Raw genomic sequence first — 17,690 nt, forward strand, 5'->3', positions numbered from 1 at the left:
GCTGTGAGTTCCGCCACCTGTTTACTGGATCCGTGTCCCTCCTGGCTGGTTTCGGCCAGCAGAGAGGTGACACGGAGCTGGGTCCAGGAGATTATCAACGCTTCCTTGGGGAGGGGATCCTTTCCATCATCCTATAAAGAGGCGCTCGTGCGCCCCCTCCTCAAGAAGCCTTCCCTGGACCCAGCCGTACTTAACAACTACCGGCCAGTCTCCAACCTTCCCTTTATGGGGAAGGTTGTCGAGAAAGTGGTGGCACTCCAGCTCCAGCGATCCTTGAAAGAAGCCGATTATCTAGGTCCCCAGCCGTCGGGTTTCAGGCCCGGTTACAGCACGGAAACTGCTTTGGTCGCGTTGATGGATGATCTCTGGCGGGCCCGGGACAGGGGTTTATCCTTTGTCCTGGTGCTTCTTGACCTCTCAGCGGTTTTCGATACCATCGACCATGGTATCCTTCTGCACCGGTTGGAGGGGTTGGGGGTGGGGGGCACTGTTCTTCAGTGGTTCTCCTCCTACCTCTCCGGTCGGTCGCAGTCGGTGTTAGTGGGGGGACAGAAGTCGACTCCGAGGTCTCTCCCTTGTGGGGTGCCTCAGGGGTCGGTCCTCTCCCCCCTGCTATTTAATATCTACATGAACCATCTTTCAGCTGTGGCGAGGGGGGCGTTTGCCCAGGTTCGCCTGGTGCACCAGTTGCGGCCCTATCTGGATCGGGACTCGCTACTCACAGTCACTCATGCCCTCATCACCTCGAGGTTCGACTACTGTAATGCTCTCTACATGGGGCTACCTTTGAAAAGTGTTCGGAAACTTCAGATCGTGCAGAATGCAGCTGCGAGAGCAGTCATGGGCCTACCTAGGTATGCCCATGTTTTACCAACACTCCACAGTCTGCATTGGCTGCCGATCAACTTCCGGTCACAATTCAAAGTGTTGGTTATGACCTTTAAAGCCCTTCATGGCACTGGACCAGAATATCTCCGAGACCGCCTGCTGCCGCACGAATCCCAGCGACCAATTAGGTCCCACAGAGTGGGCCTTCTCCGGGTCCCGTCAACTAAACAATGTCGGTTGGCGGGCCCCAGGGGAAGAGCCTTCTCTGTGGCGGCCCCGACCCTCTGGAACCAACTCCCCCCGGAGATTAGAACTGCCCCTACTCTCCTTGCCTTTCGCAAGCTCCTTAATACCCACCTGTGTCGCCAGGCATGGGGGAACTGTGACATCTCCCCCGGGCATATACAATTTATGAATGGTGTGTGTGTATGTATGTGTGTTTAGAAATGGGGTTTTTAAATGTTTTTAGTAGAAATTTAGATTTGTTATAAATTGTCTTTTTGCACTTTGTTATAAGCCGCCCCGAGTCTGCGGAGAGGGGCGGCATACAAATCTAAATAAACATAAACATAAACAAACAAACATAGTTTTAAGTTAATCTAAACCCAAAATTTCAAGTCTGGTGGAATAAGTTATTCGGTTGTGAGTAGAGGAGTGAACTCTTCTTGTGAAATATTTCTGGACTCTCTCAATATATTAATAGAATAGAATAGAATTCTTTATTGGCCAAGTATGATTGGACACATAAGGAATTTGTCCTTAGTGCATATGCTCTCAGTGTACATAAAAGAAAAAGATACCTTAGTGAAGAATCCTGAAGTACACTTAATGATTGTCATAGGGGTCAAATCTTAAGAATACAAACAACAGGTTACACTCATACAGTTATAAGTGGGAGGAGACGGGTGATAGGAATGATGAGAAAAAACTACTAGTAATAGTAGTGCAGACTAGGTACATTGTTTGACAGTGTTGAAGGAATTGTTTAGCAGTGATTGTGTTGGGGAGAAAACTGTTCTTGTCTCTAATTGCCGTGGTATGCAGTGTAGCAATGTTTTGAGGGTAGAGTTGAAACAGTTTATGTCCAGGATGCAAAGTATCAGTAAATATTTTCACTGCTCTCTTTTTGACTCATGCAGTATACAGGACCTCAATGGAAGGCAGGGTGGCAGCAATTGTTTTTTTTCTGCAGTTCAAACCAAACCAGAGAGTTATAGAGGTGCAGATGACAGACTCAGTGATTCCTCTGTAGAACTGGTTGGACAATTTGTGCTTCCTGAGTTGGCACAGAAAGAATATTCTTTGTTGTGCTTTTTTGATGACATTTTAAATTATATAAATGTCCAATATGTAGTGCAGGTTCCAGACAGGTGAGCTGTATTGAGGATTGGTCTGGCAAATGTTTTGTATGCTCTGATTAGCAATTTAATATTGCAAAAGAAGCTACGCAAGATTAGGCTAACAACTCTTAGTGCTTTTTTGGCACTAAGTCTGTCTGAGTCAATTTACTTTATAAACAACATAATAAAAATAATATTAATAATACTATTTAGGTATACGTACATACTAATAATTTTTTAACTGCTAACATTTATGTATACATAATAATTATAACAGCGGATGTCTCTCCGAATACCAAGCCAGTCCTGGCCAAACCAGGAACTTCTCCAAGCCCTTTCATCCCGCCTCCTCCTTTAACGAGAGGCATGGCGAGGGGAGCGAAGGAAAAGAAACGTTGATCAACAACCACGGCGCCGAAGAAACGGATTCGTCGATTGGATCTGTCTGGCAGCGCCCGGTTCTTCCCTGCGCATGCGCACGTCCGCTCCGGGTCCTGCGTCCTCCGAGGGCCCTGCCTTGCGCTTATTCTTCTAAACCCTTCCGCTCCGTGCCCGTGACTGGTAGCGAAAGTGAACCGGGGTCTGAGAGGAGGACCGAACGAACCCGACTCGGTAGGGAGACACGGGGATGCGTTTGGATTGTCGGCACTATTGCTGCTGCGCTGGCAAGGACCCGAGTCGAGGCAGTTATAAAGGAATCTTTCCCTGAGCAGAGCGGCCGACAGCTTGCAAGAGGGGCACAAGGTAGGTTCTGAGGCGTAGCAGGGATGGGGCAATTGAAGAATGGCCTATAAGAGGAGGGACGGATGCCAGTGGCTCCTCCTTTCTTCTGGTGAAAAAAGCTAAAAGGCTCGCGAGAGATCTTATTGCATGCCCGCAGCCATCCCTTCTGCTTTCATCTTTGGGAAATTTTCTTTCTCAGCAGATTTCTCTTGTCCGCCTTCCAGGTGGGTGTCCGGCCTAGCCTCTAGCAACGAACAGGACGCCGAATAGCTGGCGGTCGCTGGGAATGGAGGGCAGCGGGTGACAGGTGTCAAGAAAGGAGAGCGATCCCTAAGGAGCTCACGGGAGAAGGGAGGATTCTCCGCGTTCCCGAGAAGGCTTGAAATTCAGCCATAGGTCCCCGTGGGTGGTTCTCCCAAGAGTCTGTCTGTTTGCGGAGCTGCTGGGTTGCAGAGCGTTTCCCTTTGAAACCTTGGGGGGAGGGGGAGCTTTCTGCCTTCCTGATGATGGGAAAGAATGGCCAGAATAAGCAGAAGCTTTTCTGTTTCCTATGTCTTTATCTCCCTTTCTTTTGCTAGCGTTTCATCATTTACCCTGTTCTCACCGATGTTGCTGTGTTTGAGGTCAGTGGGAACACAGCATCTTCCTGGAATATAGGGGTCTCTGCACTTTTCTGCTCAATCACAACCATTGGGCTGCTTGTTGCTGTCATTAAAGTCTTTGTAGCCATCAACCCAAGTGCTGTTTCAATGGGAAAATGAAGGTAAATATTTTGGGGATGGAGTTTATTTTGTGATTGTGGGAGAAAACAGTATAACTGTCTTAAAGAAACAAAAACATATCAATTACATTTTGTATAATCTGTCTTCAGGTGATTCTTGAGACATACGCTTGCTTGCTATAGACTCTACCTAGTGTTGGATAAAAGACTATTGGATCTCTATTTTGTAGAAGTTCTGCCTTAAATTCATAAAATCTAGTGCTTTGTCTGAACCACAGTTTTGTTATATAGCTTCTTTTGTTGTGGTTTATTTAAAATAATCAAGTGTGATCAGTTATAGATCACATCTAGTGGTTGTTATTGGTTAGGAAAAGATTAAAGACTTCTGTTATATATTTGTTGTTCAAGAAAAGTTTGAATATGATTAAAATTCTATTTAAATTAATTAAAATCTTTATGTATTTTGAATTCTAGTCTCAAAACTTTGAAAATAGAAATGGAGTTTTTCTTTTCTGTACTAAACCTAGGTCATTAGAAATTCTTTGCCCAAGTGTCTTAATCTCATCTTGTATATCGGTTCCTTTCTTTAACTGGAAATCCTTGAGGAATTCAAGATGTTAAAAGCATTTTCAATAAAATTGAAAATAATTATATGGGAATAACATCCACCAGTTTGAAATTACTGTCTTCTCACTAATCTCATGGCTAATTCTACACTAATTGGTTTAGTCCAACCAAGCTCCAGAAATATCAGTTAGCTTCATATATCATTATTACTCTAATATTAATACAAAAAGAAGATTTGTATTTTAATAATAACACCAAATTAATGTGAAAATTCACATTAAAGGAAGAGATAACCCTGTCCCCTCCAGATCTACTACACTAATTATTCCATTATTTGGTAGTAATGCTTATTGTAGAAAACAATTCTATCTTTATAATTTGTTCATTGAAATAAACTCTCTTTTACTTGAACAAAGTTGAAATGAAGTTGTTCAAAGAGAAACTCTATCGTCATCAACTCTATCATTAAAGTTTTGAAATGCATAGTAATACAGAATAATGCAATGTTTTTCAACCTGATTCCCTACATATTTTTCCATATTTTTAGTCTGATCCATTCAGCATGACCAAATATTAGAAAAACAGAATATCAGAGAAACTGAAATAACAGATGTATTGTGTGTTTATATTTAAGGCACCTGATAAAATTAATACTAAATTACATTAGGAATTTTTTTAAAAAAATCTGAGAATAGTTCTAGCTTTCTTAATCAAATGTAGCTTCCCATTCAGTCTACTAAGGAGGGTATCCAACAGTAAGCAGATACAGTATATGCAGTATATTTTGGTAAATATATTTCAATCTCTTACTATTCTGTAATTTTAGCAACTTTTTTGTCACTCTCTCGGCCAGATCTAGGCATCCAGCTCTTAAGCTGTTGCTATCTAGTCTGCAGAATGTAAGTGACAAGGGCAAAAGTGAAGCATTGAGGGTGGGGCAGTGGGGCAGCAACAGGGTATATATGGTATATGGCTGTGATGGTGAACCTATGGCACGCATGCCACAGTTGGCATGTGGAGCAATAGCTGCTTGCACGTGAGCCATAGCCCTAGCTAGCTCCAGCATGCAAGTGTGTGCTAATTTTTTACTCATATGGAAGCTCTGGGAAGGCAATTTTGACCTCTGTGGTGTCGGGGGAGATTTTCTGCCCTCCCCAAGCTCCAAGAAACCTCTGGAGCCTGAGGATAGTGAAAAAGGGGTCTATCATGCCCACTGGAAGTCAGGTAATGGAGTGTGGAGGTCCTACAGTGGGCTGGGGTAAGTGCGCAGTGGGTTGGGGTGAGTGGGGGCTTTGATTATGGATGTGGACACGCACACGCGAGTGATAGCATGCGCACACACTATTTGGCCCGAGGGAAAAAAAGTTCGCCATCACTAGTATATGGGTTTTGGGGAAAATTAATTGTCTATCCCTGATCTAACCTCTTAAAGAAGCAGAACAAATAAATGGAAGAGGAACTCTTATTCTTGATGATTAAAAAATAAAATTACCAAAAAGTTTTCTTGATGTATGTATAAATGTATGTACCGTGTTCCCTGAAAATAAAAGCATGTCTTATATTTTTTTGACCCTTGAAGTATGGCATTGGCCTTATTATTGGACGGATTTTAGTAGTTTCAGGGTGTAGGAAGTGGGGTGGGGCACGAATCACATGCCTTACTGGAGTCTGGCCGCTCCATGGCATCTCTTGGCGGTCTATTAAGTTCTAGTTATACCTCCAGCTCCAGCTGTCACCATAGAGGGGGAAGTGCACTCGCTGGAAACAAAAGCTGCTGCCCTGGCTGGGGTTTGGAAGCCATAGAGCTGGAGTTTGGGGAAGAGAAAGAAGGACTTTCGCTGCTTCTACTTTTGGCTGCATACAAAGAAAGCAGCAGAAGTCTTTTTCTCTCCTCCAAACTCCGGTTCTATGGCTTCCAAATTCCAGCTAAGGCAGCGGCTGCTCTGCGAGTGTAGTGATGGTCATTGGAGGCCTCCCCTTCCCCCCTGCTCCTCTCTACTCCAGTTTCTCTGTGGCCTCCCCACCTGAGCACTGACTGACCGGAGCATCCATCAGCATGCCCAGGAAGCCCCTCTGCCTTGGTAGTGACCAGATGGGACAGTGACTGAGCCAGCCTCTTCCTGAGGAGGGCAACCTCACAGTACCCTTGCTTGTACTCCCTTTCTCCCGCTTACTTTTCCCCAGACACTCAACAGTGAGTCACCGGGCAGCCACGACAGATGCAGTTCAGCTGGCCCAGCCATAGCCAGTGCTCCCTGCCCACAGCAGTTTCTTTGTCCTGGTGCTGTGTCTTAGGTGCATTCTCCCACCCCACTACCCAAAAGGTTTGCTCGCTGGCTGCTTCTGCTGCTGCACCTGGCAAGAGGTTTGACTGTCAGATTGGCTTCCTCAGGCAGCCAGCGAGTTTTCTCCCCATCACCGCTTTGCTCGAGAGCCGGAGACAGAGATGGAGCAGAGAAGCCACTGCTTGCCGCTTTTTTCCTTAGCTTCTGAACGGCCGGTAAGTCTCAGCAGACCCCAATACTGCTACTACCCACTCTGCCCTCTGCTGTTTTCATCAAGTGTGTGTGTGTGACAGACAAAGAGAAATGATGGAGAAGAAACTCAAAACAGCGTTGCCTGCAATACTTTTACTTCCCTCCTTCATCTCTCTCTCTGTTGTGTGTGTTCCTTGTCAGCTTTAGAATTCTGAGATTCAGAAGGTGGAGATGACATAGAAGCTGTCAATTATCCTGATTTAAGAGATGTGGGGGAAGCTAGCGAGGAAAGTGAAACAAAACAGCCGTCCGACAAAAGTATGCAGTCATGTCTCTTCTGATGGTGGAAGCTTAGAAGACAGTCCTTGATTAAATCCAAAGTTCAGAAGGTTGCAGAAAAGAAAGGATGAAATTTGGGGGGGGGGGGTTTAATGTGCTATTTCAGAGTGTGTAAATTAATTAATTAATTACATCACTTCCGGAATTCAATGAAAGAGAAGAACGCTTTCTTCAAAATGATAGAAAACCAAGATGGTGTTTTATGTCATCTCTCCAAATAAGTGAGTTTTTCTATTGCATGATAAACTGCTTTTTAACAGCATGAACCTGACTTAGAGATAAGAAGATGTTTTGAAGTAGACAGCTTGTTAATTAGAAAGACTTATAACTTTGTAATTTAGTTTGTAAGAGTTGAATGCATTTATCCGTGCTGGAGTTGTAATGACGAGATCCAAAGTGGAAGGAATAAAAGAAATGCTATTTTGAAAATTATCAGCCTGTAAAACTTTTATTATTTGGAACAGTCAGCTGATCCCAGCCCAGGTCCAGAACAGTCTTTCTCTCTCTCCCCCCCCCCCTCTCTCTGTCTCTCTCACACACACACACAATTGCTTGAAAGGGATAGGCTGCACTTTGCTTCTATCATAAGCACATGCTTTCCACAATCGCCTGTCCTTTTTCCAAGCAGCAGCAACTGTGTATGTGTGTGTGTGTGTGTGTGTGAGAGAGAGAGACAATTCCAATGGGCTGCATGACTTTCTGCCTCATTGTGGCAGGAGCCTAAGCAACACCTGTGGAACGCAAGCCATGGCTTCCACTTGCTCCATAATCACAAGATGAGCTGCAGAATAGTGGGGCCCTCTCTGCAAGGTTGCCTAGTGCTGGGGGCAGAGCTGGGGCTAGCAAGAGTACGCTGGAAATATCTCCAGGAACCCAGAGAGACAGAATTCTCAGTCCTTGCTTGATCAGCGGGCTATGGTTGGTGACCAGGGACCAGGGAATGAAAGGGGTTCCTTCTGTGCTGGCCATGGCCATCACTTTACTAGGGTTTATTTTGGGGGGAGAGCATATATTTATGCCCACCCAAAAAATCGGTCTTGGCCTTATTTTCAGCAGTGTCCTACTTTAGGAGAAACCCTGTATGTCTACCTGTCTGTATTATTTCCGACAACCAAATAATTTATGTAACTATCATATAAATTACTAAGTAGTTAGCACTCATAACAATTTATGATTTTCATCTTTTGGAATTTAATCATATACCGTATATACTCGAGTATAAGCCGACCCGAGTATAAGCCGAGGCACCAATTTTTGCCACAAAAACTGGGAAAACGTATTGACCCGAGTATAAGCCGAGGTTAGAAAATGCAGTGGCTACTGGTAACTTATAAAAATGGAAAACAATAAAATTACATTAATTGAGACATGTTTTAGAATATTTATTTTAAAGAAAACCAGTAAACTAGCTCTGTAAATTTAAAAGAGGGTAAACAAATTAACAATATTAACAATAAATTAAAAAGTAAAAAAAGTAGCTCGATCAGGAACAAAGCTAAAACCTAAGAGTTAAAATCCTTCAAAACTGGATTCCTTCTCATCATTAATTGGATTTACATTATTGTTCTGTTTTTATATATGCTGTGAGCCACCCTGAGTCCTTGGAGAGGGATTGCATACAAATCCAATTAAATAAATAAACAAACAAACAAACAAACAAATAAGTGTATCCAAAGAAGAGCTTCAGCATTAGCTGCTGTGAGGTTATCAGCATAGAAAACCAAATAGATAGATAGATAGATAGATAGATAGATAGATAGATAGATATAGATAGAAAGATAGATAGACAGACAGACAGACAGACAGACAGATAGATAGATAGAAATAAATAGATAGATAGATAGATAGATAGATAGATATAGATAGAAAGATAGACAGACAGACAGACAGACAGACAGATAGAAAAATAGATAGATAGATAGATAGATAGATAGAAAGAAAAATAGTTAGATAGAAAAATAGATAGATAGAAATAGATACAGATAGATAGATAGATAGATGATAGATAGATAGATAGACAGATAGATATAGATAGAAAGATAGACAGACAGACAGATAGAAAAATAGATAGATAGATAGATAGATAGATAGAAAGAAAGAAATAGATACAGATAGATAGATAGATAGATAGAAAAATAGATAGATAGAAAGATAGACAGATAGAAAAAGAATTCCTGTCTAGCTCTGCCTCATAACACATTATTAGATCCTATCCAAGCAAGGACAGCAACTACCACAAAATACCATTTTTTAAACAGTTTAAATCCTTTCAAAGGAGGGGGAGGAGAATCTGACAGCAGGGGGCCTTTTTAATCCGACTCACCATTGCAAATGGCTGCCTTCTTTGCTTGAGCTAGGGAGAGGAACTACGGTGTGCGAGAGGGGACAAAAGCTGGTGCCTCCTCGCTCTGGCTCAAGCAATGGCGCCCTCGTGTGGTGACTTTGTCAATGACCCGAGTATAAGCCGAGGCTGTGTTTTTCAGCCCATTTTTGGGGCTAAAAAACTCGACTTATACTCGAGTATATACGATATATAAGATCCAGTTTAGTTTCTGAATCTATAATTCACATAAAAACTCTGTCTCTTCTTATGAAGCATTAAATTTTATTGTAAGTTTCCTATACTATGACGTATACTACTTAAAAATTTGGACAAAATAAGACACTCACAGGCAGAAATGCCATAATATTAATAATAATATTATGATCCATATTCAGTGTAGACCTGCTTAATTTATTTCATAATCTGCTGTTTTATGAGGAAACCATGAACATTTGTATATTTATTTATAAGGTATTTGTTATTTTTAGTATTGAGGATAGTGCAAAATTACAGAGATTGATATGGAATTTTGTACATTTTGATTTCTCTGTGTTTTTGTAATTTTTTAAAACACGTGTTTAGAATGTAGAAAGATACGTTCACCTCTGAAGATTCATGTTTGTACACAGATCTAATATATGTGACAATTTAGAAACAATTGCTGTATAGTATTGCTCTTGGTTCAATGACATTCCTAGGTAGATCAAGCTATCTAGAAAGGAATATGCATCACAATATGAACACTTGTATGTTTCATTAATATTGAATAAGTTTATCTGTTGTAGTAGAAAATTTTAAGTACGGTATGATTTGTAATATTAAATTATAGAATTACAGTTTGCTAATACAGTTATAAAAAATAGGACATACATGACAAAAAACAAATTTAATTTGAGAAGATAATATATTTTATTTAAAAGATTTCTTTTAAAGTAATTTGATAAAGAGTAGTTGCAGTTATTACGTACATTGTGCAGATTAGCATTTATTGATCTTCTATTCTAAATACATTGGCTTTCAGGGGAGAATAAAAGTAAAATATGTATTGCAAACTCATAATGGCTTTTTGTATGTGCTATGTGATATCATATACACAAAAAAGAAAAGATGCAAAGCTGTTGTTCAATCACAATGCATATTTTGTTATTTTGATGAAATCTTGATGAAATTAAAATCTGATTGGATCTGTCATCTGAATGGTTAATTTATTGATCACGTGAAATAGCTATCACGTGAAATAGCTCCTGGCTTGCTGAGCTGTTTTAATGGTCTTTAAAGATATGATTGTATCATCTGATCTAATTCTCTTGTGACATTTAATTAACTGAAAGAATAGAAAGACTTACATTAAAAGTTTGTTTCACTTTGGGGTCTATAATTTTCTCTCTGTGTTAATTCGCTGCTTTCTTAGCATTTTGGAGTGTCTTTAAAAAAATATTTTCTGTGTGTTTAGATCTGTAATATAGAAGTTGAAAGTTGTCTCATCCAGTTTCAATCCTTTATCCAAAAAGCACTCCAGCACATAATCTTCTTGTCTCCAATCTTGCCAAAATGGCCATATCTCTGCTGCTGATCAAGAGGGATTCTTTGGATCAAGTGAGGAAATTGTTGTTTCCTTGTGATTTACAAAGCATCCTTCCTTTTTTCACCACCCCTCAAGGGTGGCTTTGACCCCATAGGATTTCCTGAAAAGCAGATATCAGCTGGGTTTTGTGATGTTCCAAAGAGCACCGTTATCCCATATCTGTCCTTCTGTGACACCAACCAGTCAAATCTATCAAATCTCTCCTATCAGTAATCCTTTAATTTAAGGAATGTAAGGATTTGGGTTTTTTACAAAAAGTATAATTAAACCTTAGAATTTGTTATTAGCATTTAGAATTAGCAATAGCATTTAGACTTATATACCGCTTCATAGTGCTTTTTTTTCTTAAGCGGTTTAAGAATCAGCATATTGCCCCCAACAATCTGGGCCCTCATTTTACCCACCTCAGAAGATGGAAGGCTGAGTCAGCCTTGAGCCGGTGGTGAGATTTGAACTGCTGAACTACAGCTAGCAGTTAGCTGAAGTAGCCTGCAGTGCTGTATTCTAACCACTGTACCACCCAGCTCTTATAAGGTGTAATGCCAAAGTTGGTACCAATTCATGGAAGACATAGAGTTAAATGGCTTTCAATATTGACAGTAGTGTGACTGCCTCTGAAGGCCATCTCCTGGGTGATTACGTCTTTCTCTATACTGAGGAGTGGGTCCAGCAGTCACGTGGGATTGCTCGCTGTCGTATCCAATCAGGACCAAGCCTTGTCTTTAAAAAAGATTGCTGGATCCGCCCCCTTCCCAGAATTCACAAATCTGTAGACTTGGATCGATGGCGGTGGCTCAAAGGATGCTCTACACGCACCCGTTTGGCACCAAAAAGTCCACCGCAGGCCCAGAGCTTGCCGTGAGTCACTCAGGATTCCGCTCATCCGCTAGGCCTCTCGCCTCCAAGCAGTGTTCCCTCTAATTTTTTTTCGGTGTGGGCGGAAAAGTATAGTGTCTGAGCGGCAGTCCCTTTGGGACTGGGCGGCATAGAAGTCCAAAATAAATAAATAAATTTTATATATATAAGACTCAGAACACACATTGCAAAACAATCAAGTAGCCTGCAAGCTCCAACTACTCAGGATATCATGCCTAATCAACAACCATTAACTAATCAGCATACCTCAGCTACATCAACGACCCCAGATGCTACCCCACTGACTCACCAGGAAGTTTCTACACAGCAGGCAATTGCTGAGCCATCAAACCACACCCAGCTCAGGTCTCGCTGTGTTCGCCCTAGAACAAGGACAGAAACACCAGCCTGAAGATGACGAGTTGGACCTCATTGAAACGTCGCCAGAAATTTCCAAATCCTACACGGGAAGTAACCCGAATATTCCAAGACCGTCATACCTGTACCCGTGAAAATCTACGAAAACACACACACACACACACACATATATATATATATATATATATATATACAGTCATACCTCCTCTTACGAACCTAATTGGCTCCAGGGGGAGGTTCGTAAGACGAAAGGTTCGTAAGATGAAACATTGTTTCCCATAGGAAACAATGTAAAGTCAATTAATCCGTGCAACCAAAAAAACCCCCCGCAAAAAAACAGCGTTCGGCGACTGCTGGGAAGCCGCGCGGCTGTTTTAAAAGGTGACAGCCGGCCTGGGGGGCTTCCCAGCAACCTCCCGAACCCGGAAGTTCGGCAAAAGTTCGGGGTTCGGGAGGTTGCTGGGAAGCCCCCCAGGCCGGCTGTCACCTTTTAAAACAGCCGCGCGGCTTCCCAGCAGCTTCCCGAAGCCGAACGCCAAACCCGAACTTCCGCGTTCGGCGTTCGGCGACTGCTGGGAAGCTGCGCGGCTGTTTTAAAAGGTGACAGCTGGCCTGGGGGGCTTCCCAGCAACCTCCCGAACCCAGAGGTTCGGCAAAAGTTCAGGGTTCGGGCGGGTGCTGGGAAGCCCCCCAGCCCGGCTGTCACCTTTTAAAACAGCCGCGCGGCTTTCCAGATGTCTCCCGAAGCCGAACGACAAACCCAAACTTCCGCGTTCGGCGTTCGGAGACAGCTGGGAAGCCGCGCGGCTGTTTTAAAAGGTGACAGCCGGCCTGGGGGGCTTCCCAGCAACCTCCCGAACCCCAAACCCGGAAGTTCGGCAAAAGTTCGGGGTTCGGGGGGGGTGCTGGGAAGCCGCCCAGCCCGGCTGTCACCTTTTAAAACAGCCGCACGGCTTCCCAGCTGTCTCCCGAAGCCGAACGCCAAACCCGAACTTTTGCAAGGGATTTCATAGATTCCTTGGTGTTCTAGTCGGATTTTATCTTTTGGGTTCCTTAGGATGTTTGATATTTTTTGGTTAGTGACAAATGAAGTTTTGATATTATGTTTGTGCAGAATTTTACTAATTTTGTCTGTGGTGCCCTTGATGTAAGGGAGGAGGGTGGTACCTAGGGTGGTATCCTAGAAGCAACATACAAAAGGAGGAACGAGATGCACTTATCAATTTGAAGAAAGACAACGATATAATCATCCTCCCAGCCGATAAAGGAAACTCCACAGTAGTGATGAACACATCAGACTACAAAGAAAAACTTTCCATCCTACTACAAAACCCTGCCTACAAACTTCTAAACACAGATCCTACCACCTATCTAGAAAAAACCACCAAATCCAAAATAAAAGCCTCTCCCATCAGTGAAGAAATCCAACAAAGAATCATCCCCAGAGAAAAATCTTCCATATATCCAAAACTCTATGGCCTTCCAAAAATACAGGAATACCTCTCAGGCCAATAGTCAGCTCCATAGGCTCCCCTCTACAAAATCTTGCCAAATTTTTAGCCAAATATCTTCAACCCTATACAGAAACTATCACCTCATATGTACAAAATTCATTCCACTTTATACAAATAATTAAAAAACAAAACCTACAACCTGGTGACCTACTTGTGAGTTTTGATGTCGTATCCCTTTTCACCCAAATACCTATTAAAGAAGCCTTAACAGCTATCCAAAACAAACACAAGCCCCCCAAATATATCTTAGATCTAACCAACCACTGTCTGACTAATACATACTTCATCTATAATGAACAAAGATATAAACAGATAGAGGGAGCCCCCATGGGATCACCCCTCTCACCTGTCATCGCCAACCTCTATATGGAATATTTCAAAAATAATGCATTAAAGCAATCTAAACACAAACCTAAACTTTGGCTGAGATATGTTGATGATACTTTTGTAATTTGGCCACATGGAAGGGAAAAACTAGACAATTTCCTCACACATCTCAATAGCCTACACCCCAAAATACAATTTACTATGGAAACAGAAACCAATGATCAACTTCCCTTTCTGGATGTACTAATCTATAAAATACCCAATGGCACCCTAGAACACACCATCTACCAAAAGAAGACCCATACCAACCGTTATTTAAATGCACACTCCCACCACCACCCCGCACAGATCACCTCAGTAGCCAAAACTCTCATCACGAGAACCAAACGCCTAGCTGACCATGAGCACTTAAAAACTGAATTGAACAAACTTAAAGATGTATTAATTTCTAATGGATTTGAAAGGAAAACAATCACAAACCTAATCAAAAAAGAGACACCCCCCAAAAATCAAGATCAAGAACAGGATAATGGTACCACCCTCCTCTCTTACATCAAGGGCACCACAGACAAAATTAGTAAAATTCTGCACAAACATAATATCAAAACTTCATTTGTCACTAACCAAAAAATATCAAACATCCTAAGGAACCCAAAAGATAAAATCCGACTAGAACACCAAGGAATCTATGAAATCCCTTGCAAAACATGTGCAGCCACATACATTGGACAAACCAATTGAAGAGTGAGCGCACGCATTGCAGAACATAAGAATGCAGTTAAAAAAGAAGAAAAGACTTCCTCCCTTGTCCAGCACATTAAAAAAACAGGGCACGAAATTGACTTTGAAAAAACTAAATTACTTTCCAAAACAGAAAATTTATATAGAAGAATTACTATGGAAGCTATAGAGATTGAGAAACACCCCCTCTGCATGAACAAAAGGGATGATACATCCCACCTACCAGAGATTTGGAAACTAGCCTTAAACAAAAAACCATTTCATAATAATCACCATGTCAATCCTTCAAGTGATTGTGATTCCACCAACCAATCAAATCACTAAAACATAGTCACCCAATCTATTTGCTACATTCAAACCAAATCTCCACCCCTAACACTACATATAAGGAAGAAATGGCAGTTGCAAACATTCCATATTTACAACAGCACGAAGCTCAAAACTTCAGCCTGATGATGGTGAATGTGACCGAAACGTCGCATAGACACTCAAAATATTACACGGGGCAAAACCCGAACTCAGAACAATCTACATACATATACCCGTGAAAATCTACGAAAACAAATATATATATACATACATACATACATACATACATACATACATACATACATATATATGACGGTCTTGGTATATTCGGGTTCCTTCCCGTGTAAGATTTGGAAATTTCTGGCGACATTTCGACGAGGTCTCACTCGTCATCTTCAGGCTGGTGTTTCTGTCCTTGGCCTAAGGCGAACACTGCGAGACCTGAGCTGCCTTCCTTCTATAAATACTGGTGGCTGGGTGTGGTTTGATGGCTCAGCAATTGCCTGCTGTGTAGAAACTTCCTGGTGAGTCAGTGGGGTAACATCTGGGGTCGTTGATGTAGCTGAGGTATGCTGAGTAGTTAATGGTTGTGGATTAGGCGTGATATCCTGAGTAGTTGGAGCTTGCAGGCTACTTGATTGTTTTACAATGTGTGTTCTGAGTCTGGTTTCTATGGCTGGGATAAGTTTGAGGGCTGGTTTCCAGATGTCTGGTAAGCGGGAGGTATCATCCCGCTTGTTCATATTTTGGGGATGTTTTTCTATCTCGATGGCTTCCATGATTATTCTTTTGCTGTAGTGTTCTGTTTTGGAAATTAATTTGGTACTGTCAAAATCAATTTCATGTCCTGTAGGTTTGAAGTGTTGGAAAAGGGAGGAGGTTTTTTCTTTTTTCTTTAATGCATTCTTATGTTCTGCAACACGTGCATTTACTCTCCTGTTAGTTTGTCCAATATATGTGGCTGGGCAAATTTTACACGGTATTTGATAAACTCCCTGGTTTTCTAGTTGGATATTGTCTTTCGGGTTTCTTAGGATGTTGGCTATTTTTTTATCTGTACCAAAGGCTGTCTTATTGTTGTGTTTGCGGAGAATTTTACTGATTTTATCTGTGGTGCCTTTGATGTAAGGGAGGAGGGCGGTGCCATTGTTCTGTTCTGTGTCTTGGTTCTTGGGGGGTGTCTCTTTTTGGACTAAGTTGTTGATTGCCTCTCTTTGAAATCCATTGGAAATTAATACATTTGTGAGACTGTGTAATTCAGGTTCCAGGTGGTCTTTGTCGGCTAGGCGTTTGGTTCTGGAAATGAGGGTCTTGGCTACGGAATTGATCTGTGCAGGGTGGTTGTGGGATTTTGCATTCAAGTAGCGGTTGGTGTGTGTCTTCTTCTGGTAGACGGTATGTCCTAGGGAGCCATCGGGTTTTTTGTAGATTAGGACATCCAGGAAGGGAAGTTTGTTGTTGGTTTCTATTTCCATGGTGAATTGTATTTTGGGGTGTAGGCTGTTGAGCTGTGTGAGAAAGCTGTCCAGTTTTTCTTTCCCGTGTGGCCAAATTACGAAGGTGTCATCTACATATCTAAGCCAGAGCTTGGGTTTGTATTCAGATTTGTCCAAGGCGTGGGTTTCAAAATATTCCATGTATAAGTTTGCGATGACGGGTGACGGGTGATCCCACGGGGGTTCCTACTATCTGTTTGTATCTTTGTCCATTGTGGATGAAGTATGTATTCATCAGGCAGTGGTTGGTCAGATCTAAGATGTGCTTCGGGGGGTTGTATTTGTTTTGGATGGCTGTCAGGGCTTCTTTGATAGGCACTTGGGTGAAGAGAGATATGACATCGAAGCTTACGAGAAAGTCACTGGATTGTAGGTTTTGTTCCTTTATGATTTCTATGAAGTGGAATGAGTTTTGTACATGAGACATGGATTCTGCATAGGGCTGGAGTTGTTTGGCAAGAAATTTGGCAAGATTCTGTAGGGGTGAGCCTATGGAGCTGACTATGGGTCTGAGTGGTGTTCCTTCTTTGTGTATCTTGGGGAGGCCATAGAGCTTGGGGCACCTGGATGATTTTTCTCTGGGGATGATTCTTTGTTGGATTTCTTCACTGATGGGAGAAGCTTTTATTTTGGATTTGGTGGTTTTTTCCAGGTAGGTGGTAGGATCTGTGCTTAGAGGTTTGTAAGCGGGGTCTTGGAGTAGGTTGGATAGCTTGTCTTGGTAGTCAGATGTGTTCATCACCACAGTGGCATTGCCTTTGTCTGCTGGGAGGATGATTATGTTATTGTCTTTCCTCAAGTTGGTGAGTGCTTTTTGTTCATCTTTATGTAAGTTGCTTCTGGGTGGAATGCTGGAGCAGAGGACATTGGTGACTTCGAGTCTGATTTTGTTGGCTTCATCTTGGTTGATTTTGGTTAGGGTGGCTTCAACTCCGCATATGATGTTTTCAGTGGGGATGTGTTTGGGGGCGACTGCAAAGTTGAATCCTTTGGAGAGGACGTTGGTTTCTGCTGTGGTGAGGGTCCTGTCCGATATATTATGTACTGTATGCTTCATGAGTTGCTGTGGAAAGGGTTTGGGCTTCTGGTGTTTTTCCAAATTGTGGAGTTTCCTGGTGTGTAAGTCTGTATTGAGGGAGGTTTCTGTTTCAGCTCTCCAGAGGGCTA

General features: G+C 42.2%; 1 protein-coding gene across 4 annotated transcripts in view; it reads left to right on the forward strand.

Annotated features, from left to right (window-relative positions):
• The first annotated feature begins 2,666 nt into the window (after positions 1-2,666).
• Positions 2,667-17,690, forward strand: part of ATP2C1 (ATPase secretory pathway Ca2+ transporting 1) — a 220,563-nt gene continuing 205,539 nt past the window's right edge. Inside the window, exons 1-2 of one of the 4 annotated variants that reach the window (XM_070726349.1) lie at positions 2,667-2,912; positions 3,470-3,654. In XM_070726349.1, the coding sequence (XP_070582450.1) occupies positions 3,649-3,654 (6 nt within the window). In that variant the 5' untranslated portion in view covers positions 2,667-2,912; positions 3,470-3,648. Of the gene's footprint in view, positions 2,913-3,016; positions 3,116-3,469; positions 3,655-17,690 lie in introns of those variants that run through there. The other 3 variants (XM_070726351.1, XM_070726352.1, XM_070726350.1) reach the window with 3 other exon arrangements.

This window comes from Erythrolamprus reginae, chromosome Z (assembly GCF_031021105.1).
Source record: "Erythrolamprus reginae isolate rEryReg1 chromosome Z, rEryReg1.hap1, whole genome shotgun sequence".
Lineage (NCBI taxonomy): Eukaryota > Metazoa > Chordata > Lepidosauria > Squamata > Dipsadidae > Erythrolamprus > Erythrolamprus reginae.